The following is a 22,194-nucleotide window of genomic DNA, read 5'->3' as shown; positions in this document are numbered from 1 at the left end:
CTACAAGCAGTGATATAATCAGTGTACAAGGTGAATATAATCTACAAGCAGTGATATAATCAGTGTACGAGGTGAATATAATCTACAAGCAGTGATATAATCAGTGTACGAGGTGAATATAATCTACAAGCAGTGATATAATCAGGGTACGAGGTGAATATAATCTGCAAGCAGTGATATAACCAGTGTACGAGGTGAATATAATCTACAAGCAGTGATATAATCAGGGTACGAGGTGAATATAATCTGCAAGCAGTGATATAACCAGTGTACGAGGTGAATATAATCTACAAGCAGTGATATAATCAGTGTACGAGGTGAATATAATCTACAAGCAGTGATATAATCAGTGTACGAGGTGAATATAATCTACAAGCAGTGATATAATCAGTGTACGAGGTGAATATAATCTACAAGTAGTGATATAATCAGTGTACGAGGTGAATATAATCTACAAGCAATGATATAATCAGGGTACTAGGTGAATATAATCTACAAGCAGTGATATAATCAGTGTACGAGGTGAATATAATCTACAAGCAATGATATAATCAGGGTACTAGGTGAATATAATCTACAAGCAGTGATATAATCAGGGTACGAGGTGAATATAATCTACAAGCAGTGACATAATCAGGGTACTGGGTGAATATAATCTGCAAGGAGTGATATAATCAGGGCACTGGGTGAATATAATCTGCAAGGAGTGATATAATCAGGGTGCTGAGTGAATATTATCTGCAAGGAGTTATATAATCAGGGTACTGGGTGAATATAATCTGCAAGGAGTGATATAATCAGGGTACTAGATGAATATAATCTGCAAGCAGTGATATAATCAGGGTACTAGGTGAATATAATCTACAAGCAGTGATATAATCAGGGTACGAGGTGAATATAATCTACAAGCAGTGACATAATCAGGGTACTGGGTGAATATAATCTGCAAGGAGTGATATAATCAGGGCACTGGGTGAATATAATCTGCAAGGAGTGATATAATCAGGGTGCTGAGTTAATATAATCTGCAAGCAGTGATAGAATGAGGGTACTGGGTGAATATAATCTGCAAGGAGTGATATAATCAGGGCACTGGGTGAATATAATCTGCAAGCTGGTGACAGCACTAGGGTACTGGGTGAATATAATCTGCAAGCTGGTGACAGCACCAGGGTACTGGGTGAATATAATCTGCAAGCTGGTGACAGCACCAGGGTACTGGGTGAATATAATCTGCAAGCTGGTGACAGCACTAGGGTACTGGGTGAATATAATCTGCAAGGAGTGATATAATCAGGGTGCTGAGTTAATATAATCTGCAAGCAGTGATAGAATGAGGGTACTGGGTGAATATAATCTGCAAGGAGTGATATAATCAGGGCACTGGGTGAATATAATCTGCAAGCTGGTGACAGCACTAGGGTACTGGGTGAATATAATCTGCAAGCTGGTGACAGCACCAGGGTACTGGGTGAATATAATCTGCAAGCTGGTGACAGCACCAGGGTACTGGGTGAATATAATCTGCAAGCTGGTGACAGCACTAGGGTACTGGGTGAATATAATCTGCAAGTGGGTGACAGCACCAGGGTACTGAATATAAAAATAACCAGGGTATAGAACGGCATACACTATACGAGAGACACCATGTGATGTTTAACATCCACCACGTTAAAGGAGATGCTTAGATCTTTCGTTATAGTGTTTGCAAGGCTGCTCATGAATTTATTTCAATAGAAAAAGTATGCTGGCCTAGTTCCCTGCTGGTGCTGGAGGTACTGGGTTTGCTGGGATAGTTTACCCTCCCTTTTGTTTTTGCATCTGGTCATGCTGCTCACCTCGTTTTCATCACTAGTGCTGTTAAACAGATGATCACCAAGTGACTATGCTGCAGTGATGTCATGTATGGTAGGGTGTCATACCTTGTTGATGAGATTGTTCTTGGACCCGGAGTTTGAGGGATTTCGTGCTTTCTCCATGTAGAAATTTCTGAAACAAATATAAACATCTGAGGCTCGTATATTTTTCAGAAGGTGATTGCAGAAAGGTGACTGCGACTTAGGTTGGCAAAGCTGTTCAGGAGTCTACTAACATTCTATCCACTACTATGAAATAGATTTTTCAGGCTAATCTTATATAGCATCAGTTAGTCAGGTTCACTATGTCAATAAATTATATTTCGTTCAAAATCATGGTAGATTAGCAAACCTATACATTTTTGGAAAGGTTATAGCACAAGGAAACTAAAAATCAATGTTTACATTTGGAGAGATACCTGTATGGCGGGCATTTTGGATTTTCAAAATGGCCACTGTAAAATACATATTTTATTCTATTTCTGCCTCTAATTACCCTAAAAACTTTTTCAAATATACTAAACCTATCTTTTCAGGGACAAGGAATCCAATGAAAGTATCAAATTAGTGCTATGGGGAATGGTAAGACACGAATCAAAGGTTTTGAATTGCAAAATACTGTCTTTATATTCGCGATAAGTTGCATAATCAAATACATGTTATCATTTTGTACAGGCAGTTAATAACATCAAAATGTGTCACAATAATTCATATCACCAAACATACACAGGCAGTCAGCAAAATCATATATACACATGCAGTCAGTATAACTTCGCATCTACACAGGCAGTCAATGACAAAATATACACAGGCAGTCAATGGCATCAAACATACACGATTACAGAATATGCCATTTAGAGTTCGTCATCACTGTCCTGTGTGTCGTATCCGACAATATAGTCCGCATCGTTTTCACAGTCCGTTCCACACAAGCAAAGGTCGGTCAAATTGATTGGCAAATCGAATTGGTCGAATGGTCGATCGAAGCGATTGGTCGAATTGGTCGAATCGAATGGATCGAATTGGTCGAATGGTCGAATGGTCGATGGAAGCGATTGGTCGAATGGTCGAATGGTCGAATTGGTCGAATGGTCGAATGGTCGAATGGTCGATGGAAGCGATTGGTCGAATGGTCGATTGGTCGAATTGGTCGAATGGTCGAATGGTCGATGGAAGCGATTGGTCGAATGGTCGATTGGTCGAATTGGTCGAATTGGTCGAATCGAATTGGTCGGAATTGGCAAATGTAAACATTGATTTTCAGATTTTCCATGTAATAACGCTTCCAAAAATGTATAGGTTTGCTAATCTAACATGATTTTGAACGAAAAAACATAGTGAACCTGACTAAGTCCTCGAATGAGGACTTTCATGAAATGGATTTTAAAAAAGATTTTCTTCTTTAAAGAATTACACAAACATTTCATGTTCTCACATAACTTCACCTGTAGATTATCTTAATTTTAATCACCTTTGCAAATTGTCACTGTTGAGAGAGGTATCGTCCTCCGAGCAAAGTAAATGTTGGACAAAACGTCACTATCTTAGCTGGGAGGCCTGAATTTAACTGGCCCTCTTTATTTCAAGCATCTGGGTGCTCTCCTTCTTGAACGCGTGTAGAAATTTTGTTGCTGTTACTGTTGATATTCAGCTACCCCTCTGGGGGTATCAGGGCTCCCATAACCAGAAGTGAACGCTTGCATTGGTGAGCATTAACCACGGACAGGTCGCCCCATCGCAGAGGGCTGCCCCTGGGCAAGGAGGACTTACAACTCATTTTACAAGGAGGAACTGAGAATTCTAAACTTGGAACTTGCATACCCAAAAAACAATGGTCTATGGGTCCCTGCATACAATGGTATGTGGGTACTTACACACAATGCTTTATGGGTACCTACACACAATGCTTTATGGGTACCGACACGCAATGCTTTACAGGTACCGACACACAATGCTTTATGGGTACCGACACGCAATGCTTTACGGGTACCGACACACAATGCTTTATGGGTACCGACACGCAATGCTTTACAGGTACCGACACACAATGCTTTATGGGTACCGACACGCAATGCTTTACAGGTACCGACACGCAATGCTTTACAGGTACCGACACGCAATGCTTTACGGGTACCGACACACAATGCTTTATGGGTACCTACACACAATGCTTTATGGGTACCGACACACAATGCTTTATGGGTACCGACACACAATGCTTTACGGAAACCTACATGCAATACTTTACGGGTACCGACACACAATGCTTTATGGGTACCGACACACAATGCTTTACGGGTACCGACACACAATGCTTTATGGGTACCGACACACAATGCTTTACGGGTACCGACACACAATGCGTTATGGGTACCGACACATAATGCTTTACGGGTACCGACACACAATGCTTTACGGGTACCGACACACAATGCTTTACGGGTACCGACACACAATGCTTTACGGGTACCGACACATAATGCTTTACAGGTACCGACACACAATGCTTTACGGGTACCGACACATAATGCTTTACGGGTACCGACACACAATGCTTTACGGGTACCGACACACAATGCTTTACGGGTACCGACACACAATGCTTTACGGGTACCGACATACAATGCTTTATGGGTACCTACACGCAATGCTTTACGGGTACCTACATGCAATGCTTTATGGGTACCGACACACAATGCTTTACGGGTACCGACACATAATGCTTCACGGGTACCGACACACAATGCTTTACGGGTACCGACACATAATGCTTTACGGGTACCGACACACAATGCTTTACGGGTACCGACACACAATGCTTTACGGGTACCGACACACAATGCTTTACGGGTACCGACACACAATGCTTTACGGGTACCGACATACAATGCTTTATGGGTACCTACACGCAATGCTTTACGGGTACCTACATGCAATGCTTTATGGGTACCGACACACAATGCTTTACGGGTACCGACACATAATGCTTCACGGGTACCGACACACAATGCTTTACGGGTACCGACACATAATGCTTTACGGGTACCGACACACAATGCTTTATGGGTACCGACACACAATGCTTTATGGAAACCTACATGCAATACTTTACGGGTACCGACACACAATGCTTTACGGGTACCGACACACAATGCTTTATGGGTACCGACACACAATGCTTTACGGAAACCTACATGCAATACTTTACGGGTACCGACACACAATGCTTTACGGGTACCGACACACAATGCTTTACGGAAACCTACATGCAATACTTTACGGGTACCGACACACAATGCTTTACGGGTACCGACACACAATACTTTACGGGTACCGACACACAATACTTTACGGGTACCGACACACAATGCTTTACGGGTACCGACATACAATGCTTTATGGGTACCGACACGCAATGCTTTACGGGTACCGACACACAATGCTTTACGGGTACCTACATGCAATACTTAACGGGTACCGACACACAATGCTTTACGGGTACCGACACACAATGCTTTACGGGTACCGACACACAATGCTTTATGGGTACTGACACACAATGCTTTACGGAAACCTACATGCAATACTTTACGGGTACCGACACGCAATGCTTTACGGGTACCGACACACAATGCTTTACGGGTACCTACATGCAATACTTTACGGGTACCGACACACAATGCTTTACGGGTACCGACACACAATGCTTTACGGGTACCGACACACAATGCTTTACGGGTACCGACACACAATACTTTACGGGTACCGACACATAATGCTTTACGGGTGCCGACACACAATGCTTTACGGGTACCGACACACAATGCTTTACGGGTACCGACACACAATGCTTTACGGGTACCGACACACAATGCTTTATGGGTACCGACACACAATGCTTTATGGGTACCGACACACAATGCTTTATGGGTACCGACACACAATGCTTTATGGAAACCGACACATAATGCTTTACGGGTACCGACACACAATGCTTTACGGGTACCGACACACAATGCTTTACGGGTACCGACACACAATGCTTTATGGATACCGACACACAATGCTTTACGGAAACCTACATGCAATACTTTACGGGTACCGACACACAATGCTTTACGGGTACCGACACACAATGCTTTATGGGTACGGACACACAATGCTTTATGGGTACCGACACACAATGCTTTACGGGTACCGACACACAATGCTTTATGGGTACTGTTACGTGGTCCCCTCGGTGAATACCTGGTCTCGGTGACCCCCGGACCGTGAGAGGAACTTCGCCAGAAAGCTGTATTATATATGCGCTTTCGCCACGCAATCCATATGAATTTCACCCAAGAGACAACTGATGTTCAAGGATATATTTCAATGGTAATGATACCATGCCATTTCAATGACACAACCACGGAGATTTTCCCCGAGCAATCAACAATACACAACCATCAACAATTCCCAATCCACAATCAATTCCCTATGATTAAGATGGCCATCTTATATATGTGTGTCCCGGTGAGTACTCACGACCCCCTTTTGGTCTCGGTCCCGCACAATGTCTCTGGGCCCCTCCTGACCAAGATGATGGTCGGCGTCGCCGCACTCGGGCGGTTGAACGAACCCCGGGTGGACGTGTTTCCACCGGGCAGGTCTCGTACCGCTACCAGGCACCCCGGCTGCAGCCCCTCGTGGCCACGCGAAGCGGGTACGGGAAAGCAAGCCAAAAAGCCCCACGCCGCTTGCAAGGCGTGTTAGGCCCCAACGGGCGACCCGTACGCGTCTTTTTAGACGGTGTCGCGAACGGCGCCAAACGCTGGGTCGGTGCACGGCCACACGACAGTTTGACGTCCACCGGGCAGGTATCCGGCCCGGTAACTCCTCTCGCCAGACAGGCTCGGGAACGCCGCTTTTCCACCCGACTCAATCAACCCCCCCTTTCATCGGAGCGGGGCGAGGAAGAAGAAGCCTCGTCCTTTTTCCTCGTGTCTTTTCCTCTTCCGTTTCCGGTCACTTCCATTTCCGGCCACTATTTCAGAAGGGCTCCTGACCCTCCAACCACAACAACCCTTAATATTTTACACACGGATAAGCAAAGACCTGAATGGTAATTCACATACATTCACATAAATATGTAACACTCCCCCCCTTCAAGAAAGAAAGTTTGAACCCAGCGAAAACTTTCTTTGCCGGCCAATTTGGAGAAACAAACCAGATAACTCAACCCCCCCACATTATCAGTTCCCCCCGGGCACAGTTATCACTTAAAAATAAAGCACCCAAAATTTCACCACAACCCCTCCAGATTACTCACTCTGGACTAAGCACCAGCAACGACATTGTCCCTGCCAAATCAAACTCCATCTCCTGACCCTCTGACTCTGACCGTCAGTTTCTTGTGAATGAAGGTTAAGGGGTTGATCAAAGATCCAAAGTTAAGCCACTCGATAGCACTTTTTCCGGGAGGCCAAGCCGAGTATTCACCACATGGATGCCTTTAGGAACGGGGAGTTCACGGTTAGTCCGTGCAGGAAAGTTCTCTACATGGGCGCCTTGAGGAACGTGGAGTTCACGGTTAGTCCGTGCATGAAAGTTCACTACATGGACGCCTTTAGGAATGGCGTTCACGGTTAATCCGTGTAGGAATCTTGGCTCGGCGGCTCCGCCGCATTCAGTGCTTCAACTTCTCAGAACTTCCCTAATACTTAGGGTGGGACCACTTGTCCCTGTAGTCCCATGAATAGCGGTCTCCTTCTCGGCCACTACTTTGCCAATCCTTCCTTCGGGAGCGGCCGTAATTCAGGGAGCCTCCAAAATAATATTGATTGCGGCCACCACCAAAACTACCGCCCAGTTGTCCTCTCCTGTAGACCTCTCGACGCCTACGAAATGCCTTCCCTACTGTTATGGTCCGACCCTCCAAATCCTTGCCATTCCAATTCTTCTCTGCCTCTCTGGCGTCTTTTGTGCTGGCAAACGTGACAAAGCCGAACCCTCTTGACTGTTGCGTTTCCCAGTCTCTTACCAACCGCACTTCCACCAGCGGCCCATATCTGTTGAAGACAGAGGTCAGAACTTCTTCCTCTGTTTTGAAGTTCAGTCCCCCTACAAATAACTTGGCCCTTTTGTCGCCATCCCGAGCTGGTGTGGCGTTATTTTCCCTGCTGGGCTCTTTACCAACCCTCAGGTTACCATAAACTTGACCCCCGGCCAAATCATTCCCGATAACCACAGATACACCCTCTACAGGAAGCGTGGCTTGTAAACCGACGGTGACCGGTCCTGACACCAAATCGGACTCCAAATGGATGACATGAAGGGGAGCACTAACACCGCCCCCGATCCCCTGTAAACGAACACTATCCCCCGTTGCCGTCTCCTCGGACCATGGCAAAATGCCTTCAAGCATTAAAGATTGATGTGCCCCTGTGTCCCTCAATATCCTAACCGGTTTCCGGTTAGTCGAAGCTCCATCCCGTGACACAAACCCCTCTGAAATAAATGGTTGGTAACCCTTTTGATGGCGATTTCTCACAATGGCCATTGCGTTTGGAGTCGTAGTAGTCGGACTCCGCTCTGGGTCTTCGCTTTTCATGCGGTAACAACTGGACATCAAGTGTCCAGGTTTCTTGCAAAAAGCGCAAGTAGGCCCGGAGGAAAAACTCGTGGTCTGCCTCGGGCCCCCCGAACTATAAGTTTGTCTTGGGCCCGCATCCCTCTGATTTCGAACAGGTGGGGTATCATAGTTGTCCCCATAATCATCTCGAGGCCGCCGCCATGTATGGTCGTTCTCCGCACCTGCTGTTCCCCACCTCCCCTGCGGAGATCTAGGCGAGGAGTTAGGTTCGTGGACCCCTATTCGGTGGGTTAAGGCATAATCATCTGCCATGGTGGCTGCGTCCCACAACTTTGGCACTTTCTTTTCCTGCAGGTACACTTTGATGTCCTCATGGACACACTGCTGGAATTCCTCCACCAGGATCAAGTCCCGCAATGTTTCGAAGTCTTTCCCGACTCCTTTTGACTCACACCACCGATCAAACATGTTTTCTTTCACTCTGGCAAACTCCACATGGGTCTCACTCTCCCTCTTCCTGGCATTCCTGAATTTTTGCCTGTAAGCTTCCGGAACCAACTCATACGCTTTGAGGATGTGCGTCTTCAGTACCTCATAATCTGCACATTGGTCCATTGGTAGCGCCGAATAAATTTCCTGAGCTTTCCCCACCAGCACACTTTGCACGAGTATGGTCCAGGCCTCCTCCGGCCAGTTTAATTGTCGAGCCACTTTCTCAAAGTGTGGAAAAAATTTCGCGACTTCTTTTTCACTGAACGGTGGAACCAGCCTCACATGTCTGCCCACATCCCAGGTTTTCTGGTTAGGTGTTGACCCCGTCAGCAAGGGTGGTGCCTCTCCCCGTTCTCTCATTAACTCCAGCTCCTTGAATTTGATTTCTTGCTGAAGCTCCATGTCACGTTCCTTTAATTCCCTTTCCGCTTTTCTCTCCTCTGCTTCGAGGTCCCTTGCAGCTCTCCTCTCCTCTGCTTTTCTCCATTCTAACCTTTCCTGGAGTTCTCGTTCCACTCTCCTTTCCTCTGCTTCTGCTTTCCTTTCTTCTTCTTTTAACCTTTCCTGGAGTTCTCGTTCCACTCTCCTTTCCTCTGCTTGCTTCTCTTCTCTCCTCTCTTCTGCTTTCCTTTCCTCTTCTGCTCTTTCCTTTTCTGCTTTCCTTTCTTCTTCTGCTCTTTCCTTTTCTGCTTTCCTTTCTTCTTCTTTAATCCGTTCCTGGCTCCGTAATTGCAACTCCAGTTTCTGGAGCTCAACATCTTCTGGTTCTTCGGGTAGCCACTCCCAGGCTAACTAGTCCCATGTTCCTAATCCCACCATAGATTGTATCACCGTGGCCTGCAACTCTGCCTTCCTCAAATTAGTTCGGACCTCCAAGTTAAAATGTTTGGCCAATTTCAAGAGGTCCGACTTTAGCAACGCTCGGAACTGTGCCTCACTCGGGGTTACCACAAAGTTCTGTGCCACAAACGCCATGGTGCCTATCGTTAACACCTGTTAACCTTTACCCAAGACTTTACCCCAATTTCTCAAAAAAATTTACCAATTAATAATTAATTAATAAATTTTAATTAATAAAAATTATTATTTTATTATGTTATACAATTTTAAATCCCGGACGTAGACCCAATTGCGAAACCGCAAATCGTAATTTGGACGAGCCCCCAATTCTGTTACGTGGTCCCCTCGGTGAATACCTGGCCTCGGTGACCCCCGGACCGTGAGAGGAACTTCGCCAGAAAGCTGTATTATATATGCGCTTTCGCCACGCAATCCATATGAATTTCACCCAAGAGACAACTGATGTTCAAGGATATATTTCAATGGTAATGATACCATGCCATTTCAATGACACAACCACGGAGATTTTCCCCGAGCAATCAACAATACACAACCATCAACAATTCCCAATCCACAATCAATTCCCTATGATTAAGATGGCCATCTTATATATGTGTGTCCCGGTGAGTACTCACGACCCCCTTTTGGTCTCGGTCCCGCACAATGTCTCTGGGCCCCTCCTGACCAAGATGATGGTCGGCGTCGCCGCACTCGGGCGGTTGAACGAACCCCGGGTGGACGTGTTTCCACCGGGCAGGTCTCGTACCGCTACCAGGCACCCCGGCTGCAGCCCCTCGTGGCCACGCGAAGCGGGTACGGGAAAGCAAGCCAAAAAGCCCCACGCCGCTTGCAAGGCGTGTTAGGCCCCAACGGGCGACCCGTACGCGTCTTTTTAGACGGTGTCGCGAACGGCGCCAAACGCTGGGTCGGTGCACGGCCACACGACAGTTTGACGTCCACCGGGCAGGTATCCGTCCCGGTAACTCCTCTCGCCAGACAGGCTCGGGAACGCCGCTTTTCCACCCGGCTCAATCAACCCCCCCTTTCGTCGGAGCGGGGCGAGGAAGAAGAAGCCTCGTCCTTTTTCCTCGTGTCTGTTCCTCTTCCGTTTCCGGTCACTTCCGTTTCCGGCCACTATTTCAGAAGGGCTCCTGACCCTCCAACCACAACAACCCTTAATATTTTACACACGGATAAGCAAAGACCTGAATGGTAATTCACATACATTCACATAAATATGTAACAGTACCGACACACAATGCTTTATGGGTACCGACACACAATGCTTTACGGAAACCTACATGCAATACTTTACGGGTACCGACACACAATGCTTTATGGGTACCGACACACAATGCTTTACGGAAACCTACATGCAATACTTTACGGGTACCGACACACAATGCTTTACGGGTACCGACACACAATGCTTTACGGGTACCGACATACAATGCTTTATGGGTACCTACACGCAATGCTTTACGGGTACCTACATGCAATGCTTTATGGGTACCGACACACAATGCTTTACGGGTACCGACACACAATGCTTTACGGGTACCTACATGCAATACTTTACGGGTACCGACACGCAATGCTTTACGGGTACCGACACGCAATGCTTTACGGGTACCGACACGCAATGCTTTATGGGTACCTACACGCAATGCTTTGTGGGTACCGACACACAATGCTTTACGGGTACCGACACACAATGCTTTATGGGTACGTACATGCAATACTTTACGGGTACCGACACATAATGCTTTACGGGTACCGACACACAATGCTTTATGGGTACCGACACACAATGCTTTACGGGTACCGACACACAATGCTTTACGGGTACCGACACACAATGCTTTACAGGTACCGACACACAATGCTTTATGGGTACCGACACACAATGCTTTACGGAAACCTACATGCAATACTTTACGGGTACCGACACACAATGCTTTACGGGTACCTACATGCAATACTTTACGGGTACCGACACATAATGCTTCACGGGTACCGACACACAATGCTTTACGGGTACCGACACACAATGCTTTATGGGTACCGACACACAATGCTTTACGGAAACCTACATGCAATACTTTACGGGTACCGACACACAATGCTTTACGGGTACCTACATGCAATACTTTACGGGTATCGACACACAATGCTTTACGGGTACCTACATGCAATACTTTACGGGTACCGACACACAATGCTTTATGGGTACCGACACACAATGCTTTACGGAAACCTACATGCAATACTTTACGAGTACCGACACACAATGCTTTACGGAAACCTACATGCAATACTTTACGGGTACCGACACACAATGCTTTACGGAAACCTACATGCAATACTTTACGGGTACCGACACACAATGCTTTATGGGTACCGACACACAATGCTTTATGGGTACCGACACATAATGCTTTACGGGTACCGACACACAATGCTTTATGGGTACCGACACACAATGCTTTACGGAAACCTACATGCAATACTTTACGGGTACCGACACACAATGCTTTACGGGTACCGACATACAATGCTTTATGGGTACCTACACGCAATGCTTTATGGGTACCTACATGCAATACTTTACGGGTACCGACACACAATGCTTTACGGGTACCGACACACAATGCTTTACGGGTACCGACACACAATGCTTTATGGGTACCGACACACAATGCTTTATGGGTACCGACACATAATGCTTTACGGGTACCGACACACAATGCATTACGGGTACCGACACACAATGCTTTATGGGTACCGACACACAATGCTTTATGGGTACCGACACACAATGCTTTACGGGTACCTACATGCAATACTTTACGGGTACCGACACGCAATGCTTTACGGGTACCGACACACAATGCTTTATGGGTACCGACACACAATGCTTTATGGGTACCGACACACAATGCTTTATGGGTACCGACACACAATGCTTTACGGGTACCGACACACAATGCTTTACGGGTACCGACACACAATGCGTTGCGGGTACCGACACGCAATGCTTTACGGGTACCTACATGCAATGCTTTACGGGTACCTACAAGCAATGCTTTACGGGTACCTACACACAATGCTTTACGGGTACCGACACACAATGCTTTGCGGGTACCGACACACAATGCTTTATGGGTACCTATATGCAATGCTTTACGGGTACCGACACACAATGCTTTATGGGTACCTACACCCAATGCTTTACGGGTACCGACACACAATGCTTTACGGGTACCGACACACAATGCTTTATGGGTACCGACACACAATGCTTAACGGGTACCGACACAATGCTTTACGGGTACCGACACGCAATGCTTTACGGGTACCTTCATGCAATGCTTTACGGGTACCGACACACAATGCTTTATGGGTACCGACACCCAATGCTTTACGGGTACCGACACACAATGCTTTATGGGTACCGACACCCAATGCTTTACGGGTACCGACACACAATGCTTTATGGGTACCTACACCCAATGCTTTACGGGTACCGACACCCAATGCTTTACGGGTACCGACACACAATGCTTTATGGGTACCGACACACAATGCTTTATGGGTACCTACATGCAATGTTTTACGGGTACCGACACGCAATGCTTTATGGGTACCGACACACAATGCTTTATGGGTACCTACATACAATGTTTTACGGGTACCGACACGCAATGCTTTATGGGTACCGACACACAATGCTTTATGGGTACCTACATGCAATGTTTTACGGGTACCGACATGCAATGCTTTATGGGTACCGACACCCAATGCTTTACGGGTACCTACATGCAATGTTTTATGGGTACCGACACGCAATGCTTTATGGGTACCGACACGCAATGCTTTATGGGTACCGACATGCAATGCTTTATGGGTACCTACACGCAAAGCTTTATGGGTACCTACACCCAATGCTTTACGGGTACCTACATGCAATGTTTTACGGGTACCGACACACAATGCTTTATGGGTACCGACACCCAATGCTTTACGGGTACCTACATGCAATGTTTTATGGGTACCGACACGCAATGCTTTATGGGTACCGACACGCAATGCTTTATGGGTACCGACACGCAATGCTTTATGGGTACCTACACGCAATGCTTTATGGGTACCTACACCCAATGCTTTACGGGTACCTACATGCAATGTTTTACGGGTACCGACACACAATGCTTTATGGGTACCTACATGCAATGTTTTACGGGTACCGTCACACAATGCTTTATGGGTACCGACACACAATGCTTTATGGGTACCGACACACAATGCTTTATGGGTACCTACACACAATGCTTTATGGGTACCGACACGCAATGCTTTACAGGTACCGACGCACAATGCTTTATGGGTACCGACACGCAATGCTTTACGGGTACCGACACACAATGCTTTATGGGTACCTACTGTTACATATTTATGTGAATGTATGTGAAGGTACCATTCAGGTTGCTTATCCGTGTGTATTATATTAAGGGTTGTTGTGATGGGAGGGTCAGGAGCCCTTCGGAACCAGTGGCCGGAAACGGAAGTGGCCGGAAACGGAAGAGGAAAAGACACGAGGAGAGAAAAGGACGGGGAGTCTTCTTCCTCGCCCCGCGACGACGAGAAGGTGGAATCGACCTTGCGCTGCGCGAAAAACAGGGGCGTTCCGAAACCCGTTTGGCGAGAGGAGTTACCTGGCCGCGTAATTACCTTTGGACACGTGAAGTCCCCGTGAGTTCGTGCACGGAACGTACGGGTCGCACTTTGGAGCCTCGCACGCGTTACAAACCGCGCTCGGTTTTGCCCGTCTACAAGGACGCGTACGGGTCGCACGTTGAGCCTCGCTCGCGTTGCAAACCGCGTTTTGGTTTTGCCCCGTTGCTTGGCAAGGAGGTGCGCTGCAACAGCTGTCCCCGGTACGAGACGGCACGTTGGAGCACGTCCGCCCGGGGTTCGTTCAACCGCCCGAGTGCGGTGACGGTGACTATCCTCTTGGTCAAGAGGGGCCCAGAGACATTGTGCGGGACCGAGACCAAAAGGGTTTCGTGAGTACTCCCCGGGACACACATGTATAAGATGGCCATCTTAATCATAGGGAATTGATTGTGAATTGGGAATTGGTGAGGATTATGTATTGTTGATTGCTCGGGGAAAATCTCCGTGGTTGTGTCATTGAAATATTGTTGATGGTTGTGTCATTGAAATATTGTTGATGGTTGTGTCATTGAAATTGTTTGGTATCATTACCCTTGAAATATATCCTTGAACGTCAGTTGTCTCTTGGGTGAAATTCATATGGCTTGCGTGGCGAAAGCGTATATATAATATATCTTTCTGGCGGGGTCCCTCCCACGGTCCGGGGGTCACCAAGACCAGGTAGTTACCGGGAGGACCACGTAACAGAATTGGGGGCTCGTCCAAATTACGATTTGCGGTTTCGCAATTGGGTCTACGTCCGGGATTTAAAATTGTATAAAATAATAAAATAATAATTTTTATTAATTAAAATTTATTAATTAATTATTAATTGGTAATTTTTTTTTTGAGAAATTGGGGTAAAATCTTGGGTGAAGGTTAACAGGTGTTAACGATAGGCACCATGGCGTTTGTGGCACAGAACTTTGGGGTAACACCGAGTGAGGCACAGTTCCGAGCGTTGCTAAAGTCGGACCTCTTGAAATTGGCCAAACATTTTAACTTGGAGGTCCGAACTAATTTGAGGAAGGCAGAGTTGCAGGCCACGGTGATACAATCTATGGTGGGATTAGGAAAATGGGACGAGTTAGCCTGGGAGTGGCTACCCGAAGAACCAGAAGACGTTGAGCTCCGGAAACTGGAGTTGCAGTTACGGAGCCAGGAACGGATTAAAGAAGAAGAAAGGAAAGCAGAAAAGGAAAGAGCAGAAGAAGAAAGGAAAGCAGAAGAGAGGAGAGAAGAGAAGCAAGCAGAGGAAAGGAGAGTGGAACGAGAACTCCAGGAAAGGTTAAAAGAAGAAGAAAGGAAAGCAGAAAAGGAAAGAGCAGAAGAAGAAAGGAAAGCAGAAGCGAGGAGAGAAGAGAAACAAGCGGAGGAAAGGAGAGTGGAACGAGAACTCCAGGAAAGGTTAAAAGAAGAAGAAAGGAAAGCAGAAGCGAGGAGAGAAGAGAAACAAGCAGAGGAAAGGAGAGTGGAACGAGAACTCCAGGAAAGGTTAGAAGACAAAAAAGCAGAGGAAAGGAGAGTGGAACGAGAACTCCAAGAAAGGTTGGAAGAGAAAACAGCACAAGAAAGAACCGAGGAAATGAGAGTGGAAAGAGAACTCCAGGAAAGAAGAGAAAAGGAACAAGCAGAGGAAAGGAGAGCTGCAAGGGACCTCGAAGCAGAGGAGAGAAAAGCGGAAAGGGAATTAAAGGAACGTGACATGGAGCTTCAGCAAGAAATCAAATTCAAGGAGCTGGAGTTAATGAGAGAACGGGGAGAGGCACCACCCTTGCTGACGGGGTCGACACCTAACCAGAAAACCTGGGATGTGGGCAGACATGTGAGGCTGGTTCCACCGTTCAGTGAAAAAGAAGTCGCGAAATTTTTTCCACACTTTGAGAAAGTGGCTCGACAATTAAACTGGCCGGAGGAGGCCTGGACCATACTCGTGCAAAGTGTGCTGGTGGGGAAAGCTCAGGAAATTTATTCGGCGCTACCAATGGACCAATGTGCAGATTATGAGGTACTGAAGAAGCACATCCTCAAGGCCTATGAGTTGGTTCCGGAAGCTTACAGGCAAAAATTCAGGAATGCCAGGAAGAGGGAGAGTGAGACCCATGTGGAGTTTGCCAGAGTGAAAGAAAATATGTTTGATCGGTGGTGTGAGTCAAAAGGAGTCGGGAAAGACTTCGAGACATTGCGGGACTTGATCCTGGTGGAGGAATTCCAGCAGTGTGTCCACGAGGACATCAAAGTGTACCTGCAGGAAAAGAAGGTACCAAAGTTGTGGGACGCAGCCACCATGGCAGATGATTATGCCTTAACCCACCGAATAGGGGTCCACGAACCTAACTCCTCGCCTAGATCTCCGCAGGGGAGGTGGGGAACAGCAGGTGCGGAGAACGACCATACATGGCGGCGGCCTCGAGATGATTATGGGGACAACTATGATACCCCACCGGTTCGAAATCGGAGGGATGAGGGCCCAAGACAAACTTATAGTTCGGGGGGCCCGAGGCAGACCACGAGTTTTTCCTCCGGGCCTACTTGCGCTTTTTGCAAGAAACCTGGACACTTGATGTCCAGTTGTTACCGCAGGAAAAGCGAAGACCCAGAGCGGAGTCCGACTACTACGACTCCAAACGCAATGGCCATTGTGAGAAATCGCCATCAAAAGGGTTACCAACCATTTATTTCAGAGGGGTTTGTGTCACGGGATGGAGCCTCGACTAACCGGAAACCGGTTAGGATATTGAGGGACACAGGGGCACATCAATCTTTAATGCTTGAAGGCATTTTGCCATGGTCCGAGGAGACGGCAACGGGGGATAGTGTTCGTTTACAGGGGATCGGGGGCGGTGTTAGTGCTCCCCTTCATGTCATCCATTTGGAGTCCGATTTGGTGTCAGGACCGGTCACCGTCGGTTTACAAGCCACGCTTCCTGTAGAGGGTGTATCTGTGGTTATTGGGAATGATTTGGCCGGGGGTCAAGTTTATGGTAACCTGAGGGTTGGTCAAGAGCCCAGCAGGGAAAATAACGCCACACCAGCTCGGGATGGCGACAAAAGTGCCAAGTTATTTGTAGGGGGACTGAACTTCAAAACAGAGGAAGAAGTTCTGACCTCTGTCTTCAACAGATATGGGCCGCTGGTGGAAGTGCGGTTGGTAAGAGACTGGGAAACGCAACAGTCAAGAGGGTTCGGCTTTGTCACGTTTGCCAGCACAAAAGACGCCAGAGAGGCAGAGAAGAATTGGAATGGCAAGGATTTGGAGGGTCGGACCATAACAGTAGGGAAGGCATTTCGTAGGCGTCGAGAGGTCTACAGGAGAGGACAACTGGGCGGTAGTTTTGGTGGTGGCCGCAATCAATATTATTATGGAGGCTCCCTGAGTTATGGCCGCTCCCGAAGGAAGGATTGGGAAAATGGTGGCCGAGAAGGAGTCCGCTATTCATGGGACTACAGGGACCAGTGGTCCCACCCTAATTATTAGGGAAGTTATGAGAAGTTGAAGCACTGAAGGCGGCGGAGCCGCCGAGCCAAGATTCCTACACGAATTAACCGTGAACGCCGTTCCTAAAGGCGTCCATGTAGGGAACTTTCATGCACGGACTAACCGTGAACTCCACGTTCCTCAAGGCGCCCATGTAGAGAACTTTCCTGCACGGACTAACCGTGAACTCCGCGTTCCTAAAGGCATCCATGTAGGGAATACTCGGCTTGGCCTCCCGGAAAAAGGTGCTATCGAGTTGCGTAACTTTGGATCTTTGATCAACCCCTTAACCTTCATTCCCAAGATACGGACGGGCAAAGTCAGAGAGTCCTGAGATGGAGTTTGATTTGGCAGGGACAAGGTCGTTGTTGGTACTTAGTCCAGAGGGAGTAATCTGGAGGGGTTGGGGTGAAATTTTGGTTGCTTTATTTTTAAGTGATAACTGTGCCCGGGGTGAACTGATAATGTGGGGGGGGGGGGGGGGGGTTGAGTTATCTGGTTTGTTTCTCCAAATTGGCCGGCAAAGAAAGTTTTCGCTGGGTTCAAACTTTCTTTCTTGAAGGGGGGGAGTGTTACATATTTATGTGAATGTATGTGAAGGTACCATTCAGGTTGCTTATCCGTGTGTATTATATTAAGGGTTGTTGTGATGGGAGGGTCAGGAGCCCTTCGGAACCAGTGGCCGGAAACGGAAGTGGCCGGAAACGGAAGAGGAAAAGACACGAGGAGAGAAAAGGACGGGGAGTCTTCTTCCTCGCCCCGCGACGACGAGAAGGTGGAATCGACCTTGCGCTGCGCGAAAAACAGGGGCGTTCCGAAACCCGTTTGGCGAGAGGAGTTACCTGGCCGCGTAATTACCTTTGGACACGTGAAGTCCCCGTGAGTTCGTGCACGGAACGTACGGGTCGCACTTTGGAGCCTCGCACGCATTACAAACCGCGCTCGGTTTTGCCCGTCTACAAGGACGCGTACGGGTCGCACTTTGGAGCCTCGCAGGCGTTGCAAATCGCGTTTGGGTTTCGCCCCGTCTACAAGGACGCGTACGGGTCGCACGTTGAGCCTCGCTCGCGTTGCAAACCGCGTTTTGGTTTTGCCCCGTTGCTTGGCAAGGAGGTGCGCTGCAACAGCTGTCCCCGGTACGAGACGGCACGTTGGAGCACGTCCGCCCGGGGTTCGTTCAACCGCCCGAGTGCGGTGACGGTGACTATCCTCTTGGTCAAGAGGGGCCCAGAGACATTGTGCGGGACCGAGACCAAAAGGGTTTCGTGAGTACTCCCCGGGACACACATGTATAAGATGGCCATCTTAATCATAGGGAATTGATTGTGAATTGGGAATTGGTGAGGATTATGTATTGTTGATTGCTCGGGGAAAATCTCCGTGGTTGTGTCATTGAAATATTGTTGATGGTTGTGTCATTGAAATATTGTTGATGGTTGTGTCATTGAAATTGTTTGGTATCATTACCCTTGAAATATATCCTTGAACGTCAGTTGTCTCTTGGGTGAAATTCATATGGCTTGCGTGGCGAAAGTGCATATATAATATATCTTTCTGGCGGGGTCCCTCCCACGGTCCGGGGGTCACCAAGACCAGGTAGTTACCGGGAGGACCACGTAACACTACACACAATGCTTTATGGGTACCGACACACAATGCTTTACAGAAACCTACATGCAATACTTTACGGGTACCGACACACAATGCTTTACGGGTACCGACACACAATGCTTTACGGGTACCGACACACAATGCTTTACGGGTACCGACACACAATGCTTTACGGGTACCGACACACAATGCTTTACGGGTACCGACACACAATGCGTTATGGGTACCGACACACAATGCTTTACGGGTACCGACACACAATGCTTTACGGGTACCGACACACAATGCTTTACGGGTACCGACACACAATGCTTTACGGGTACCGACACACAATGCTTTACGGGTACCGACATGCAATGCTTTATGGGTACCGACACACAATGCTTTATGGGTACCGACACACAATGCTTTACGGGTACCGACACACAATGCTTTATGGGTACCGACACACAATGCTTTACGGGTACCGACACACAATGCTTTACGGGTACCGACATGCAATGCTTTATGGGTACCGACACACAATGCTTTACGGGTACCTACACCCAATGCTTTACGGGTACCGACACAATGCTTTCCTCCTTTATCAAAGTCCTGTGCCATCTATAATGTTCACAAGCCACTGGTAGCAGACAATATCACCTGCCTTAACATCCCTTCCTCTTTGATGCAAAACCTTGCCGAGGAAGCAACAGGAAGACAGGAATCAAACCCAGTTGAGATCGTTTAAGGGTGAGTAGTGCACCTGAGTTATCCTGTCAGATTGTAGTTGTATGAATCGGGAAGTGGAGTTTAGCATTTACCGGAACTTTCTGTAGTATGCCTGGAGTTTCTTGAATGACTGTAGGTTGACATTGGATTGGAATTCATCGGGTGACGATTGTTGTTCGGCTGATGACCATTCTTCTAATGTATGCAGAGCTGTGATAATACAACAAGGTGAAGAAGGCGATGGCAAACTAAAATTCATACAAGAAGGATATGATAGCAAAGAAGTGCTGCAGATGAAGTATTGGGCCTTAGCTGGACTCACTGAGAGAGAAACGAAACATACTTTAGCTGTTCGCTCAAATAGATATACAAAGTCATTCTCTCATTTCTGGTTAAATATCCAAATTTCCAAGCTCTTTATTAAAGTACAAATTCAGAGACACCAGAGTTTGTTGGACTGCGATCCGTTGAATCTAAGCAACTTCTACCGATAGGAACCGCGCGTAGATCGAGGGAGCCTCATCATTTCAAGATAAGCGGTCCACGGACCTACATGGGCCTTAGACATCACTAAAATCAAAGGGTTTAATATTATTATATCGGTTTTGTTCACGATTGAGGATTGTCCAACCTTGCGTGAAGAACACCGCGTTAACCTTGATCCCGCGGACAGAGCGCAGCCGCTCTGGGAGCTTGAGAAAGGAGTCGCTCTCCAACGAGAAGGTCACATGCAGCGCCTGTCTGTTTCCATGCACATTGCTCGTCAAGGCAGAGTCCACTGCACGCAAACAAGACACGTGTGAAAGGTCCTGCTTGAGGATTAAGCCGCAAGCATTATCTGCCAGTCACTGCCAAATAAATAACAGTTCATTTGTAGGTTCCACTTGCCTCTTTTTCTGTAAAACTGATCAATTTGATAAGGAACAAAAAATACTTAAACTTTTCAATGCTTACTCGCTAATGGGGCATCCTCTGGTGCTTGCAAAAGTTGAAAGGTCACCTTCTCCAGGTCAGATAGAGTGGCATTGATGCTCTTAATACTGTGTTTCTCATTTGGCTGCAAGAGACACAAAATAAGTTATAGAACTACCTGATTGTACAATAATAATAACATTAATAGAGATCAATATAGTATTTCAACATATCGGATAAAATGACGGTTTATGAGCAGGTGAACACGTCCACAGGACTGATGTGTTTATTGAGGATTCAAGAGGTTTCTGTACAATTTGTAGATTGTTTATTTAAACCCGTCTGGGCTGACCGGATGGCTTAAAGGTACGCATCCTCACCTCTAAGCTGTATCTAGCCTGAGTAAGAATCTCTTGCCAATTTCTTTGTCCTACATATTACGTAGCACAGGTACAAGCTCCCACCTGAGCCTGAGACAATACACTGCTTGTAATAAGATACCGAACAGGGAAACTCACTAATGCTGGAGAAAGCATCGACTGCAGATTGAAGATCAAGCCAATGCTCGCTATGTGTTCCAGCCACTTGCGGCTCGCCTCTGACCCTTCGACGCCGTATTCTCGCATTGGGTTGAATATATCTGTGGTGGCTGCGAGCAGCTGGTCAGAAAACGCTGCAGCCATGGCCCCCAGCAGCTGGCATAAGGTCACATCGGCCTTACGCTGAGCTCGCCCATCTGCGTGAACAGAAAATTGAGTTTCCAGTAACATATCTGATGGTCAATTGAATCCTAAATCGAAGACAGGGCAGAGCAAATGTTATTGCACACAAATTATGAACATTTATAATGTGTATCAAACATTTAACAATTATACTGGTTCCTTTACAAGGAACGTCAATGCAGGAGGAGGGCATTAGGCCCATGGAAGTCTGCACAACCTATGGTTGTTTGTCCGTACTCTATCTTTGTTTGTATGCCGAGCATCAAGCAAGGAAGCAACACG

At 47.1% G+C, this 22,194-nt stretch overlaps 1 protein-coding gene across 1 annotated transcript in view; it reads right to left on the bottom strand.

Moving 5' to 3' along the window:
- Positions 1-22,194, bottom strand: part of LOC137436690 (phosphatidylinositol 3,4,5-trisphosphate-dependent Rac exchanger 2 protein) — a 139,990-nt gene that overhangs the window by 3,892 nt on the left and 113,904 nt on the right. Inside the window, exons 32-36 of the mRNA XM_068130688.2 lie at positions 21,709-21,926; positions 21,233-21,335; positions 20,910-21,056; positions 20,371-20,488; positions 1,923-1,989 (exon numbers count right to left, since the gene is read on the bottom strand). Of these exons, the coding sequence (XP_067986789.2) occupies positions 1,923-1,989; positions 20,371-20,488; positions 20,910-21,056; positions 21,233-21,335; positions 21,709-21,926 (653 nt within the window). The remainder of the gene's footprint in view (positions 1-1,922; positions 1,990-20,370; positions 20,489-20,909; positions 21,057-21,232; positions 21,336-21,708; positions 21,927-22,194) is intronic.

The sequence above is a fragment of the Myxine glutinosa genome, chromosome 11 (assembly GCF_964187855.1).
Source record: "Myxine glutinosa chromosome 11, kmMyxGlut1.1, whole genome shotgun sequence".
NCBI lineage: Eukaryota > Metazoa > Chordata > Myxini > Myxiniformes > Myxinidae > Myxine > Myxine glutinosa.
This window is presented reverse-complemented; position numbering and strand designations above follow the sequence as displayed.